The 15,379-nt window shown below is 40.0% G+C and overlaps 1 protein-coding gene across 12 annotated transcripts in view; it reads right to left on the minus strand.

Annotated features, from left to right (window-relative positions):
• Positions 1-10,568: 10,568 nt before the first annotated feature.
• The window catches only part of MITF (melanocyte inducing transcription factor), a 227,448-nt gene continuing 222,637 nt past the window's right edge, over positions 10,569-15,379 (minus strand). For all 12 annotated transcript variants that reach the window (XM_082638960.1, XM_082638959.1, XM_082638963.1 and 9 more), the window contains exon 10: positions 10,569-14,152. In XM_082638960.1, coding sequence (XP_082495086.1) covers positions 13,751-14,152 — 402 coding nt within the window. In that variant the 3' untranslated portion in view covers positions 10,569-13,750. The remainder of the gene's footprint in view (positions 14,153-15,379) is intronic.

Below are 15,379 nucleotides of genomic sequence, written 5' to 3' on the forward strand. Positions count from 1 at the left end.
GTGAGCCTCATTTTCAAGTGCAAAGACTATGTCCTTTTTACCTCTGTAACTTCAACACCTAACATGATGTTTGACATAGAGCAGTTGCTCAGTAAGGTTTAAATGAATGAATGGTACTCTCATTCACAACAATTTCCACTTACTCAACAGCTCGCTTAAGTCCTTACTAAGGTGTTTGACAGAAATCCAGTATATAATAAAATTCCAAGACCCCAGAAATTAGAATCAATTATCGAGAAACCAATACCATATGGTATTCTATTGTATACATCCCCCTCCCTCTGGAAACCTATCTCAATATGAAACATTACATGTATGCAGTGACCATGGATTGCAGTACACACATTTAGGTGTGCAAAAAAAACAACTTGTTTTATTTTTCTAAAATTAGACTTCATTTCTAATTGGAGTCTACCACCTCTTATTAAGGAGGTGGAAGACTAATCTTTGAAACTGGAGGTTCTCTTCCTTTGCCCATGGGATTTTGCTTCAACTTCAGGGGAGTCTGTAGAAAAGAGGCATTGGGGGAAGCAAGGCTTCAGGTCCTCAATGTCACCCTCTCTGGTCCTTGGCGATGGGCCCATCTGGGCTACTGATGAGTCTTCCTTCATTCTTCTCTGCAAGGTCCTTCCACGACTGGGTGTTTCCGTCTTTAATTCCAGGTCTTTCTAGTGAGTGATCATGCTGCCTAAGGCTCCATCCTACCTAAATACACCAGGAGTCATTTTTTCCTTTAGATATTGCTGCCTCTCCAGAAACTTATCTGGGGAGACCTTCCTGTCCTCTCTGCTCTCAGATCCCACAAAACTACCTGAGATTTTTGCCACCTCCCCAGGCTGTGACCTAAGTAACAGTGAGGAGGGCCTATTTCTCTGGTGCCCATCAACACCTCTGCTCTCATCACCCTCCCTCCGATCTTCTCTTCACCCCTAACTTGGAATCTTTTCGGAGTCTGTTAAGGAAACTTTTGCATCCAAGTATTTGTCCTATGCTGTGAGTCTTTTCTATTTCACTATGAAGAGCCTCTGCTGTTTTCCACTTTCTGAAGTAACATCCCTTTTCTGGGTCTACGAGCATAGAATAAACTAACTTCATGAAGTTGTAGAGAGACCAAGGGAGCAAAGAAAGGAGGTGAGACGCAGGGTGTGGGGAGTGGGCAGTGACAGGGAAGGCTGACTGGGCTGTGGAAGGGGTAAGTGAAGGTTAACAGAGGGATGCTCTAGGGTACAAATTCTAGGGGTTAGGATTAGTCAGAGGTACACAGCAGTCGAGGAAGACCAGGGACCAGTAGCCAGAAGAACTTGGGTAACAAGTGCTTAACAATGAAACAGAGCCAAATTTGTAAGAAGAAAGTTTTCAAAAAAAAAAAAAAAAGGGGGCCTCCCTGGTGGCGCAGTGGTTGAGAGTCCGCCTGCCGATGCAGGGGATACGGGTTCGTGCCCCGGTCTGGGAGGATCCCATATGCCGCGGAGCGGCTGGGCCCGTGAGCCATGGCCGCTGAGCCTGTGCGTCCGGAGCCTGTGCTCCGCAACGGGAGAGGCCACAACAGTGAGAGGCCCACGTACAGGAAAAAAAAAAAAAAAAAGGAAAAAGATCTCAAGTCTTTGACATTTCTCCCATCTAGAGGGGAGTCCACGTCCCCTCCTCTGCAATCAGAGAGGGCTGGTGATTGTAGATCAGTAGAGAAGTGGAAGTAACGCTTTTGGACTTGTGAGGCCAGGTCATAAAAAGCCATGCAGGTGCCGTCCGGGTTTTTTGAAACATTCACTCTTGGCTTCCTCCCTTTCAGAAACCAGCCACCATGGTGAGAGAAACCCAAGCCACATGGAAAGGTGACGTTATGCGCACTGTGGTCAACAGCCTCAGCTGAGCCAAGTCTTTGAGTCATCCCAGCCTAGGCGCCAGACCTGTGAGTGAAGGAGCCTCCCGATGAGTCCAGCCCTCAGCTGCTGAGTCATGGCCAGCTGTCGTTGTCCTCCCAGCTGTGGCCCCAGACACCACAGAGTAGAGATAACACAAGCCATCCCAGCTAGGCCCTGTCCACATTCCTGATCCACAGAATCCATAAACATAATAAGATGTCTTCTGTTTTCTGCCATGATATCAGGCTCGTTTGTTACGCAGCAAGAGATAAGTAGAAGAGTTGGGAAACAGAAACAAGAAGAACAAGGCAGTGAGCTGGAGCTGCCCATCGCTAGACTGGAAGCCTGGTCCAAGAAAAAAAAAACAGCCTCTAGGGCACAGTAAGAGCTGACATTTGAATGTTAGCCTGTGACAAGGTTCTCTGACATGTATTCATTCATTTAGCCTTGCAACTGTCTGAGGTAAGGAATACTAGTTATTGACACTTTACAAAAGAAGAAAGAGAGGTGGAGAGATGTTAAGGTTCTTGCCTGAGGTTATACAATTGTAAGTGGAGGGCACTGAATTCAAACCCATGCTGCCTCTGGCATCCATGTTCTGCACGACATCGTAGAGCTTGGTGTGGCCCAGAACTTGTGTGGATCCTGCAGAACAATCTGCACACCTATTTGAGACGATCCTGTTAGCATTTTTAATAAAAGAAAAGCAACGACTGGTCCTTTCTCTCAAGGAAGTCTACTTAAAAGATAACACACAAAAAAGAAGTCTGATGTCTTTTACTACTTCAAACACCATCTATGGCCAAATGCAGTTTGGGCTTTATAGACACTAAGATATGTTGGCTAATAACAGAGTTACCTTATATGGAGAAAAGACAACTACTGCTTGAAACAAAACACTGTGGTATAAACACAACTGGAGAGAAAATTATTTGCCCAAGAAGTTATCACATATCCCATGTCCTTAAAAAATGATGAGAGGGCCTCCCTGGTGGCGCACTGGTTGAGAGTCCGCCTGCCGATGCAGGGGATACGGGTTCGTGCCCCAGTCTGGGAGGATCCCATATGCCGCGGAGCGGCTGGGCCCATGAGCCATGGCCGCTGAGCCTGTGCGTCCGGAGCCTGTGCTCCGCAACGGGAGAGGCCACAACAGTGAGAGGCCCGCGTACAGCAAAAAAAAAAAAAAAAAAAAAAAAAAAAAAATGATGAGAAAAATGCCATTTTAGGCTTCTTTCCCCACAGTGCATCATAGCGCAGACGATAGCATTTGCACTCGTTTCATTGTGTCTTGTATCGTTTTCAATTTTTGGCATTGTGTCATATGTAAAACAGTCTCTATTCAGCAGTTTCTCATCTCAAACTAGGTATGATTAAAGAAAAAGTTCAGCTGACAACGGAGAGAAATAAATACTCAAGGCTGTTATCCAGTCTTTTATAATAATCCCAATAAAGAGATAAAATCTGCGAAATAGTTTTCGCTAACCAAAGTAAGATACACCTCTCAGATTTTGGTTTGCTTTTTTTTTTTTTTTTCCTTCCTACTGTTACAGAAGAACAGCTACATCTCATAAGCCTTGTTTAGGAAACATACAAAAATACTGAGATAGCTTTTAAATTTTAATTCAACTATTCTCATCCAAGCTATAAAGAGGAATTTAATCTGCTTTTGCTTAAGCAGAAAAAATTGCATTGATTTAGATTATTTAAGTAGTAGGCCAGTAAGAAATAGTGAAAATCCTCAAATAACGTCATTGAAGAAAAGGATAAAGAGGAGGAACAGGAAAAAGAGGAGAAGGAAGAGGAGGAGAAAACATTTCTTCCCATAGGTTTGCAAGCATAGTTAAACTGTAACAGAAGACTTCAGACTACAGACTTTAAATGAATTTCTTTCTTTTTCACATACGGTCTGGAGAGAGGTGCAGGGCTGGCGGGCAGCTGTGCCACAGTCAACGTCAGGCATCTGTCTCTGGGTTCCAAGTGGCTGCTTCAGCTCTGTTTTCCAGCCCGTAGGAAGTAAGAAATACAGGGCTGCTCACATCCTATTATCCAGAATTTAATGACATGATCTCACCTAGCTGCAAGGGAGGCTGGAAAAGAAGGAAGTGAGCAATGTGGCTATGTGCTGAGCTAAAATTCAGAGCATTCTATTATTAACAGGAAGAAGAGAAAACAGGGACAATTATCCATCTATGCCATAGTCCAGAAGTTGGAAAATTATGGCCCCAATATGACCTGTCCCCTGCTTCTGAACAGCCTGTGAGTTGACTTTTACAAATGAACATTTACAATCGATTTAATCAACATTTACAATCAGGTTAGTGTTAGGAAACACTAACTTCAAACCCCAACTAAGCCAAATGTTATTCCTCTCAAAAATAATTCCCTTCTTTTCATGAGTAGATCTGAGTTACAAACATGGTGCTCAATTATTATTATTATACTTTGAATTTCACCAATGAAAAATTTGTGGAAATTTGTTTTCTCTCTTGTTATACAAGTACTGACATAATTTCCTTGATTTTGCCTCTCGACCTGCAAAGTCCACGGTATTAAATATCAGGGCCTTTACAGAAAACTTTGTTGACCCTGGTCTGAGCTGAACTAAATTAGTGGAATTCCTGCAAAGCAAAGAAAGAAGAATGGCTTACAAGTGGCATAGCAAAACACAACCCCATGACCCCAAGGAGTCTGGCCTGTGTTTCTAATCATAGCAAAACCTCTTTAACTAGGTCACAAACCCAGCAACTTCTATGAGCCAAAGTCCAGTGAAAAAAACAGGAAACTAGGGGAGAAAAAAGTTTCTGTACAGCCCACATCAAAGCACTAAAGTTCATGCACTACATGAGAACACCCAGATCTTCACACAGGCCAGATTTTCCTCGTACAAGACGCAATTCTGTTAACTGTTAATGACTTAACTGGATTAGCAGTTTGCCCAAACCCACAGCAGAGCCGTAGCTGTAAATCTGAAGGGTTGAGGAGGAAAGGAGACGGGGTAAGAGCACTGCTCTCTAAGGTCTCTTAAGATAAGGATCTCAACCTCCATTCCACCTCTGAAGCCCCCAAGGATACCACTGAATCACAGCTCAATGAAGTGATGGTCCCGTACCATCAAGCACAGGTAAAATTATATTCTTTATATTCTGTTTCAAGAGGCAGAGAATAATACACTTGAGAAAGTCTATCATCAAAAACAGGGAAGAGAAACTTTTGGCCATTTAGAGAGATAAATTATTCATAATTGAATTCATCTCCCAAGAACTCATGTAAACAAGATGTGATAACATGTGCTTCTAAACAGATATTTCCACAGTCCTAGCAAACAGATTCTTTTAACCTACAACTTTTTTCCAATGTTATCTATGTTTTTTTGTTTGTTTTAAACAAGACTGTATTTTTATTGACAATATTGTGGCAAAACTTGCCAGTCTTGGTCTGCTGGTCACAGATATGATTATTTTTTACACAAGTGGCAGGAAACTAGCTCAAATTGATTTAAGAAAGGAAAGGGGAGGAGAGGAGGGAGAGGGGCAAGGACAGGGGAAGAGGGATAAGCAGTAGAAGAGGAAGAAAAAATAGGGTATGAAGGAAATAAGATGGTGTGTTAAGAAAACAGAAGTGGAGCTTCCTTTCTGTAAGGTGGTCAGTGCCCTCTTCTCTGAGGAGGTAAATTTTAATCTGAAATGTAAATAAGGAGCCAACTGTTGGAAGAGCAAAAATTAGACATTCACCAGCAGAAAGGACATCTAACAAGGACCATGGGAGGACCACCTTCCAGCTTGCAAGGCTGCCCCTTTCCCCTCCAGAAGGACTGAGTCCACCTGGTTCAAGGTGGAAATATGACTGGGCGTGGCCTGCCTATACCCCGCCCCTGCCAACAGTGATTGGTCCAGGAGTAAGCCTACCAGCCAATTCAGGCCAAGGAGACTCTGGAAGGACAGAAACACGTTTTCCAGGCTGGTTGATAAACAGCAAGGGTGGTTTGGGACCATCGGCCATTTTGCCACCTCACAGAGAGAGAGTCTGGCTAAGAATGAAGCCCACAAAGAGGAGAGCAGGGCAAAGAAAGAGAGGCACCGATTCAGGAAGTGTCATTTGAACACTCCAACTCTCAATCCTGGAGTTTTTCTATGTGAATCAGTAAATCCTCCCTTTCAGTTTAAGCCAAAGGGAGTTTCGCTTCTGTCCTGTAACTGAAAACATCCTGACAACTCAGTGGGCTTTGGAAATGACAGAAGAGTCCACGTGTATTTAGAGGAACGTGTGCTTAGTGAATTCTCTAAACATCTTATTGAAAAGCTTGGGTCTTAGGATCTCCATCTGGTAGAGGATTATGTTGGGGCGCAGGGGTAAGAGTTGGAAAATAATTTATGAAAACCTAGCCATGAATGAGGAGGAGGGGGATACAGATGTAGGGATTTAATACCTTCTTGCCCTCCCTTTCCATCATCCTGTGGTTAAGGTAGAGGAAAGAAAGATCCTAAATGGATGCATCTGGGAGTGGCAAGAGATTGGAAAAGGTAGAGCTTGCCCAATCTTCTCCAAAGGTACAGAGATGAGTATCTGTTGTTCTGCTTTCCTGAAGTTCTCACCTCCCCGTTTTTAGAGCAGCATCACCCTTTGGAGTCTGGGTGAATCTCACCTCCCTTTCTCTTGCTCCACATAGTTTAGGTGCCGATCACTGAATCTACCGGAGTGGACCACATGACCCAGACCTGGCCAATTGGCATGTTCCATCTTTGGGCCATGGTGGTCATGCTCAAGTTGGCCTGATCAGAACTAATACAGGGACTTGGTATTAGCAAGAGAGAGGAGGTGCTGGCTTTCAACTGGACCTTGAAACTGCCAGAGGAGTTCTCATGGAGAAGACTCACATGCAGAGAGGAGGGCAGAGTCAAGAAAACTACAGAGAGGCAGAGAGAGCACCTTGTTGAAGCCCTTGAATTCAGGCACACGGGAAGTTACATTCACCATTTAGACTGTATGGTAATATGAGCCAATAAATTCCTCTTTCCCATTGTAGAGAAGTTCCTCTGTTCACCATTTATTTCCAAGCAAAGAGTGGGAACTGAACACCATGAATGAAAGAAATCTCTGATCTCATTTGTAAGGAGTGCAAAAGATGTGTTAATGTGTTTTCCCTCGGACTTTGCAATACTGGGTTTTTCCATTCTAGAGCAGTCTTAATAAGTACTAAGATATACTTCAGGTACATGATGATTAGCATAGTTTTTCTGGGTTGGTCTACAAACAATTAGTAACTGAACTTCTGAGATTTAAACTGGTCCTTCGGTTAGGATTTGCCTGCATTAAAAAAAGAAATCATTGACAAGACTCTGTAAATTCTGAACCTCATGCAATTCTTCCTAACTTCCTTCCACCAAAACACCAATGAGCAGGACCTAAAGTTATAAACCAATTGTATTGTGCCCAAGACCTCCACCCGACTTCCCAAATATCAGGTGCCCAGAGACTTTTTTTTTTTTTTTACCACTTATAGCAAAGGTACACTGAATATGAGCATAACCAGAATTTATATGTTCACTAAAAATCAAAACACAAATTACTTTTTGAATTCAGGAATAATTATATTTTAGTGGCAATAGTTTCCTTAACCAGAATTTTATATTTTCATTGGAAATGAAAAGCTAAGCTAAAATGCTTATTCATGAATAATAATGTTTTAATGACATCATTTTCTTCCTACAGAACAATAAACAAATGTAAGCACATTACCTTAGGAAAACAGAAGGAATTATCCTTATCAACTATATAACTTCTGAAAAAATCTCCAGAATTTTCCAAACTATGTTCTGTGGAACCATTAACAGTTATTTTATACACACACACACACACACACACACACGCACGCGCTCCTGTGGTCAAAAAGATTGGGAAACATTACATACTATTCCCAGTCCCGAAAACTCTCAATGCACACTTGCATATTTTAGAATGTGAAAAGTCTTGCAGTAGATACCTGTTTAAATCGGATTAACCCAGTATTTCCCAAAGTTAACTCTCTGAAAATTAACCACAGCATTTTGCTTCCTACCCCGACTTCCAAAACCCCCATTCCCCAAAGCAACTTTTGGAACAGCTTGTGGAACTAGTTCCACAAAGCAAAGTTTGGGAAACAGTAGTTTAGTGGCTTCTATCTACACAGATTTTGCTGTCTGAATAATATGTAAGGAACTTTGAGTGACAATTGCACCCATTTGGATATAACTTCAGCTGACTCCATAATTAGAAATTTAAAATGCAAATTTTTCAAAAGCAAACTGCCTTTACCATTCAGACATGTTGCTGAGATTTATTTGGATTTGGGTACAGTTGTATTACTTTCCAGTATATCTGGTATAGGTAATAGGCTCCAAAGACCTATAAATATTGAACACAAATAAGATTAGTCATGTCTAAATTTTATATACAAACAAGTCTGACAATTTTAATATGGCAAATGTACTCTGTATTTGGAGGGGGGAGCAGGTAACATTCCTCTTGGGAAAACTGGGAATGGAATGGAAACCATTTATATTCTGCATAAGCTGTATATTACAGATTCATGTTAGTATGGGTGAGGACATGAAACCATTGCTATTGAGCTTCAGATGTGGCAGCAAAGAATTAAGAGATCATCACCATCTCTCTCTAAATATAATGAAAATCTAACTTTACAACACTCCTCTTAAATGAGCTTTCCTCATGCTACTTGGCTATGCATTAAATCTCGGCATACACAAAAAAATAAAAACAGGGTAGTTCTAAAGGTTCATTTATGTTGGCTGGATTATGAAGATTAACTCCTCAGATGGTGTTCTAAAGAAGTCATCAAATGTAAGTATAACTGAAAATAAAAACCTGAAAAACATTTAAATATTGATAGAAAAGTGAACGGATAGGATATAGTCAAGACACCACTCTTTAGATACATAACATCAATGTATGTCATAAAGGATTAAAAAATTTAACACTCTAAGGAATATAATAGAGATTTCAGCTACAGCAAGACAAATTTTCTGGAAATAATATAATATTTCTCATGGCAGAGGCATACATGCAGAGTATAAAGGTTTAAAACAATTTAAATTTTAGGTCATTTTTGCTGAAGATGTTTTTACAATGTAAATTGGGTTTATTACTAATTCTTTAAAATATTTTAATCCTGGATCCTAGAGACAATGATGCCCTCTTCTCCAAAGTAGCCTGGCTTCCGTCACCTTGCCAATTCACACAGACGTTAGTCATATACTAAAATGCAGTGTTTCTCAACACGTGCATGCTTCTGTTGATACATATGATGGTTTTAGGTGGCCCTGGGAACGTTATTCTATTTTAATAATGAAAGTGTTTATGATGATAATATACAAATAGCTACACTTACTGAGGATTTATTATGTGCTGTCAAGCAAAACTCCTAGTGTATTAATTTGCATAGTCTTCACAGGACCACTCTGTGGTAGCTGCTTTTATTATTTCCAATGAACAGAAAGAAAATTGAGACACAGAGAAGCTAATTGCTCAAAATCACACAGCTGGAAACGGGCAGAGATGAGATTCAAAATCAGTAAATTTAGCTGAAAGTCCATGCTTTGCCATTTCAGGGATATGTATGTTTGTTTTTTAAGTAGGTTTGCTTAATAAAAAATTTAAGAAAGGTAAGTCTGTGGATATGAAATAAAATCATCCAAGCTGTAGGCCAATGTCTGATGTTCAGGTAACAGTTTTGGGGGGGCGGGGAGCTAGAGATTAAAGATCCTTATAGACTGTGAAGTGAATGTTTATTAACAGGTCAGAAACTTGGGTTAAAGTCCTGGTACAGACCCCCCCTGAGGTGAAAAGCCCCAACTTTCAACTTACCTGCTTTCAGTGTAGCCCAGAAAATTCTCTTGTTCAGATACGAAATCTTCCTACTTGTACACGTTTTTAAGACATCACACAATCACATGTCTATGGGAAATATAAATGATTCAACTAACTCTGAAAAAGAAAAGGCTCAATTATTGTATATTACAATTTAAGGGGAAAAAAATCATGCTTAAGAAAAAGCTGACAATCAGATCAGAAATGTTACGGGAAGTTTCTTGCTCCTTTTCTCCAGAGGTTAAACCAGATGATTTTTTTTTTTTAAGGGCAGAAGTTTAAGGTCTAGCTAGGGAATAAAGACATGTTTTGTCTGACACTTCCCAATTCAAATCCAACATTTAACAAATGATTCTTAAGTACTGTATTTAAAAAAAAAAAAAAAAAAAAAACAGCCAGAAGCTGGCAACCTGGGTATATTAAGCTTTCATTATCACAAATTTGTATTTTAAAAACCCAATACCTTTTTCGTAAATATCCAAGAGTTTCTCTGACAATTTCTCTCTTTGTAAAGCTACCTCTCACTGAAACATTTAAAATAAAATTCCTATATCTAAAATGAATTCTTGGCATTTGGGACTTTTAAAACTCCCTAAATTCAGAGGGGGGAAAGCTGCATAATTATAGTTCATCTCAGTGCAAGTCATAAAGTAATCAAAAATCTTTAAAACCAAAAAGTAATATCTTAGAGTGGCATTTAAAACAAAAAAAGTACTTACTGGCATTTAAATTTTTTTCATGCAATTTGTTATTCATTAAATCAGAAGAAAATGTGTGCTCCTATTTTTTGATAAAGCAAAAAATATTCAAAATTGGCATTAACTAAACACAATTGGCCACCACTATGTGAAAAACCAAATGCTTTAATGAGGCTATCAAGAACAACAGTTCAGTTATTTCATTGGATACATTAATATCGATCCATAATATACAGTGCTATGGACCATACAGAAATTATTGCTGCATCCAACAGCAGGTGACTAGTATTAACATTACAGTACCAAGCGTCCGCAAGAGACAGTCATTTGTCATTTTTTTTTCAAGAAATAGGGTTTTTTTTATATACTGTTATCAACATCAACGTTTCCCCAGTGCATTTTAAAAAAATTAGTAAGTGCATTCCTTTGTGCTTTATTTTATATCTTTTAACTTCCTATGTATTTTATTTGTTCTTATTGCTTTAGTATTTTAAAACAACCAGAAAGAAGTTTGTCATCCTATGTATGACCAGGTTGGTTGTATGGTTTTTGGCAAAGTCAGAAGGTTTGGTATTTCCATTGCCATACCCAGAGGCAGGTGGACAAGTTTGGCATTTTGGTCACTCCATATGGAGGCCCAATCCCAAGTCACAATTCTGCACCCAGGGATGGGGGGAGTGGTGTGGACCATTCTCCTTGTCACAAACAGTGAGCTCAAACCACCGCCTCTTGGCTTAGCTAGTCTCTAAAGCGCATCCACACTCTATTTGGCAAAAAAGAAATAAATAAAACCACCCCAGAGATTGCAGCATTCTCCTGAGCTTGCTCACCTGCCCCCTCCCAGAAATTGTCTGTTAAGAAGGGGATGGAGAAGCAGGCAATGGTGAGCTCAGGAGCTGCGAGCGTCAGGGCAGTGGTACAAGATGCCATGCTTTCTTTCAACAAAGCTTTCTAGAAGGTGGCTTAACCCTGGCCAAATTCCCTGGGCCATGGGTGAGTCAAACTTGCTCTATCTTTAAGAACTCTCTAAATCAGCTAAGGAAAACTAGCATCATACCATCGCGATCTTCGACTTTTGCGCCCAGCTCCCCTCCCCCTATATAAATATGAAGAGAAAAATAGACACTGCTATGATTGTATCAATGAACACTATGGTACAATTAGCTGTTCATGCAGATTTGCATCACTATTCTAGGAAAAGAGCTGTACAATTAAGGGGGTTGAAAGAATGGGAACTAATTTTCCCTACCCCCTTAAGTCATAAAGCTGTAAAACTGATAGCATCATCAATGTTTCCAAGGATTCTCATTGCCCACCGTGCATGGTAACTATGCGGTTGATTATTTTCACGTAAGCCATCCATTCATACATCTGACAGTCCTTCTGTCTGAACCCTCCAATATCCATCACCAATTCACAGTTGACATTTAAACTGTTTTTCTTTAAACACACACACACACACACACACACACACACACACACACACACACACACACACACAAATACCTCCTGAATAAGGTTTCCTGATGAAAGAAGTTGGCACTCTGTCACTAAAATATATTTCATATTAAAAATATATGAAGGAAAATTGGAAGCTCTTATATTGTCTACATAGGCACCATGCTACACATTCCTCTTGATTATAGATACCATCTTGAAACTTTCTCCTACATTACAGTTCAGTCAGTGCTAGAGACTACTGCTATATTTAAGGCACTTCATTCTGAATGGATATGCTTTATGCCACTTGCTATTCAATTGTAGGCTGCTACTGAGAAACTCCATTCAACAGCCTGCCTCTTAACACCATTTGTCATCTGTATAAAACATCTAGGCCTGATAGAATATATGTAACACTACTGTTATTGCATAGGACTATACAAGTAGGTAATGCACTGAAACTAACTTTACAACATTGCTGTTTGTTAAAACATTGTTATCAAGTAACAGTAATTGGCCAATACAGTATTTCTCTCTTTAAAAACCATTCAGCAGGTTTGCTGAAATAAACCCCAATTTAAATGACCATAACGGGCATATTAATGCTATGGTTATCATTCTCCAAGGATATTGCTAGTTTTATATCACTAAAAATAAATATGTAAGTTGTTTCTCTCTAGAAAGCCGGTTTTTAGCCTATTTATACTACAGCTTAAATGTGTGGAAAATAGTTCTGAGTGAGACTGTAATATACAAAATATTCACAAAGCTCTCTTTAAACGCAAGACCTTGCATAAAAGTTTGCTTTCATGTGTGTACAAAGAATGCGGAAAACCACCAGTGAGTTGTAAAAATATCGAAAACTTGCCATTTTAAGATGCATATTCTTACAAATACAAACATATTGAAAAGAACAATGATAATAAAGAATCTGTACAAATCAAATGAACAGTAAAACATAATTTAAAAATAAAAATAGTAAAGCCAATTAGAAATGTGCCCAGTTTGGTTTTCTTATCAAAAGCGAAATTGAAGAGGAAAAAAAAAAAGAGGAAAACTTTCAGTGCTCCTCAACATTTTACTTTGAGAGGACATTAATTTCCATTTCAAAATAAAATATATCTTATGAAAAACTGAATCACACTCACTGATGAGGAAAACTGTAACAGAGCACAGAATGAATGAGAACAAGATGAGACCCCATGTTTCAGAGCCTTGGTCTATATCTCCCTTCAATTTCAGTTGCACCTAAGGTATCAGTTACATTTTCTAACCAGACAATATACGTGAAAATGTTTGCATTTTTTTTTCTTTTATGGAATATAGTATTTCTTTAAATAGTTTGCAGTATAAAGACTAAATGATGCTAAAAGGGTACTGTATCTTTAAGGCAGTACCAATGAATCAATACATTTACAAAATGGAAAAGTGTTAGTACGGATTTCTTTACTTCCCCACCCTCCTCCTCTCTCTCTTTCTCTTTTTTTTCCTTGCTTTACATTCTTTCAATTAAACTTTACATTTCATTTCCAAGGAAGTCACAGGCATGCAAATAGCAAACCAAGTTTCCCCTGATAAAAATGGACAGCAATTTCTCTGATGCAAAAATCCTCTTGCTCTGAAACCCAAAATCTGGGGTGAATTCAGTTCACGGATACTGTACACTACCATACAGTACTTTGGAGGCATTTGTAGTTGTAAAATAGAATATACAAGTCTGTTTCACAAAATTCTAAAAATAAAATATATCCTGGGCTATTGATAAAGCATGAAAAAAAATTTTTCATATTAAAGGAAAATGATCAAGAAAACCCCTTCAGGTAAATTATTAAATCTGCTAATCAAGAAAGGAAGCAGTCTGTGAGAATGCAGAGCAGGGAGAATTTGCTAGCAAGCGTGCTCGGTTTCTTCCATGCTCATACTGCTCCTTCGGCTGCTGGTTTTGGATGCCCCAGGGGACACCGAGGAAAGAAGTGGATCAGTTATGCCAACAGGAGAAAGAGTATCGTCCATGAGGATGTCTTCCAGTTTGGATCCCATTTTCGTGGGAACACTATAGGCTTGGCTGCTCTCGGTCCCAGCTCCAAAGTTGTTGTTGAAGGTGATGGTGCCATCTGTGAGATCCAGGGTCGTTGTACATGTTAGGTCTGCGTGCTGTTGGAGGAGGTCTTGGCTGCAGTTCTCAAGAGCGGGTTCCTGCTTGATGATCCGACTCACCAAATCTGGAGAGCAGAGACCCGTGGATGGAATAAGGGAAAGTCCATGAGCTCGAGCCTGCATTTCAAGTTCCTAAAAGTAAAATAAAAATCAGAAACTTAAAGAGGTGGTGCACAGAGGATTTTAGGACAGTGAAACTACTGTACAATACATGAGACTATAATGACCGTTACATGTTGTTATGCATTCGTCCAAACCCAAATGGTGTGCAACACCAACAGTGAACCCTAATGTCAAGTAGGGACTTTGGGTTATAATGATGTGTCACTATAGGTTCATCTAGTGTTGAAATGCCCCACTCTGGTGGCGATATTAATATTGGGGGAGGCTATATATACGTGTGGGAGCAGGAGGTATATGGGAACTCTCCACACCTTCGGCTCAATTTTGCTCTGAACCTAAAATTTCTTTAAAAAGTATTTTAAAAAAATCAGGGACTTCCCTGGTGGCGCAGTGGTTAAGAATCCGCCTGCCAATGCAGGGGACACGGGTTTGATCCCTGGTCCGGGAAGATCCCACATGCCGCGGAGCAACTAAGCCCGTGTGCCACAGCTACTGAGCCTGCGCTCTAGATCCCGTGAGCCACAACCACTGAGCCCATGCGCTGCAACTACTGAAGCTCGCACACCTATAGCCCACGCTCTGCAACATGAGAAGCCACCTCAAGGAGCAGCCCGCGCACCGCAACTAGAGAAAGCCTGCATGCAGCAACAAGGACCCAATGCAGCCAAACATAAATAATAAATAAATTAATTAATTAAAAAAAATCATACATTTGCAAAAAAATAAAGTGTTAAAATAAAAATCTTTTGCTCTTTCAAATTAATAAACACCATATTGGGGCTTCCCTGGTGGCGCAGTGGTTGAGAATCTGCCTGCCAATGCAGAGGACACGGGTTCGATACCTGGTCTGGGAAGACCCCACATGCCGCAGAGCAACTGGGCCCATGAGCCACAACTACTGAGCCTGCGTGTCTGGAGCCTGTGCTCCGCGACAAGAGAGGCCTCGACAGTGAGAGGCCTGCGCACCGCGATGAAGAGTGGCCCCTGCTCGCCGCAACTAGAGAAAGCCCTCGCACAGCAATGAAGACCCAACACAGCCAAAAATTAATTAATTAATTAATTAAATTTTAAAAAAATGTTAAAAAAAATAAACACCATATTTCTTAAAGTACATAGAGTATCACTGGTAATACAGTAAATGATTTTTAGGTGGTATATGGATTTTATTATGTATGAAATACAGAGACAGTTTCTCATAGATGTCAATGTTAACAGGGAGGATAAGTTAAAAAATGT

Source organism: Mesoplodon mirus, assembly GCF_964341445.2.
Source record: "Mesoplodon mirus genome assembly, chromosome: 12".
Lineage (NCBI taxonomy): Eukaryota > Metazoa > Chordata > Mammalia > Artiodactyla > Ziphiidae > Mesoplodon > Mesoplodon mirus.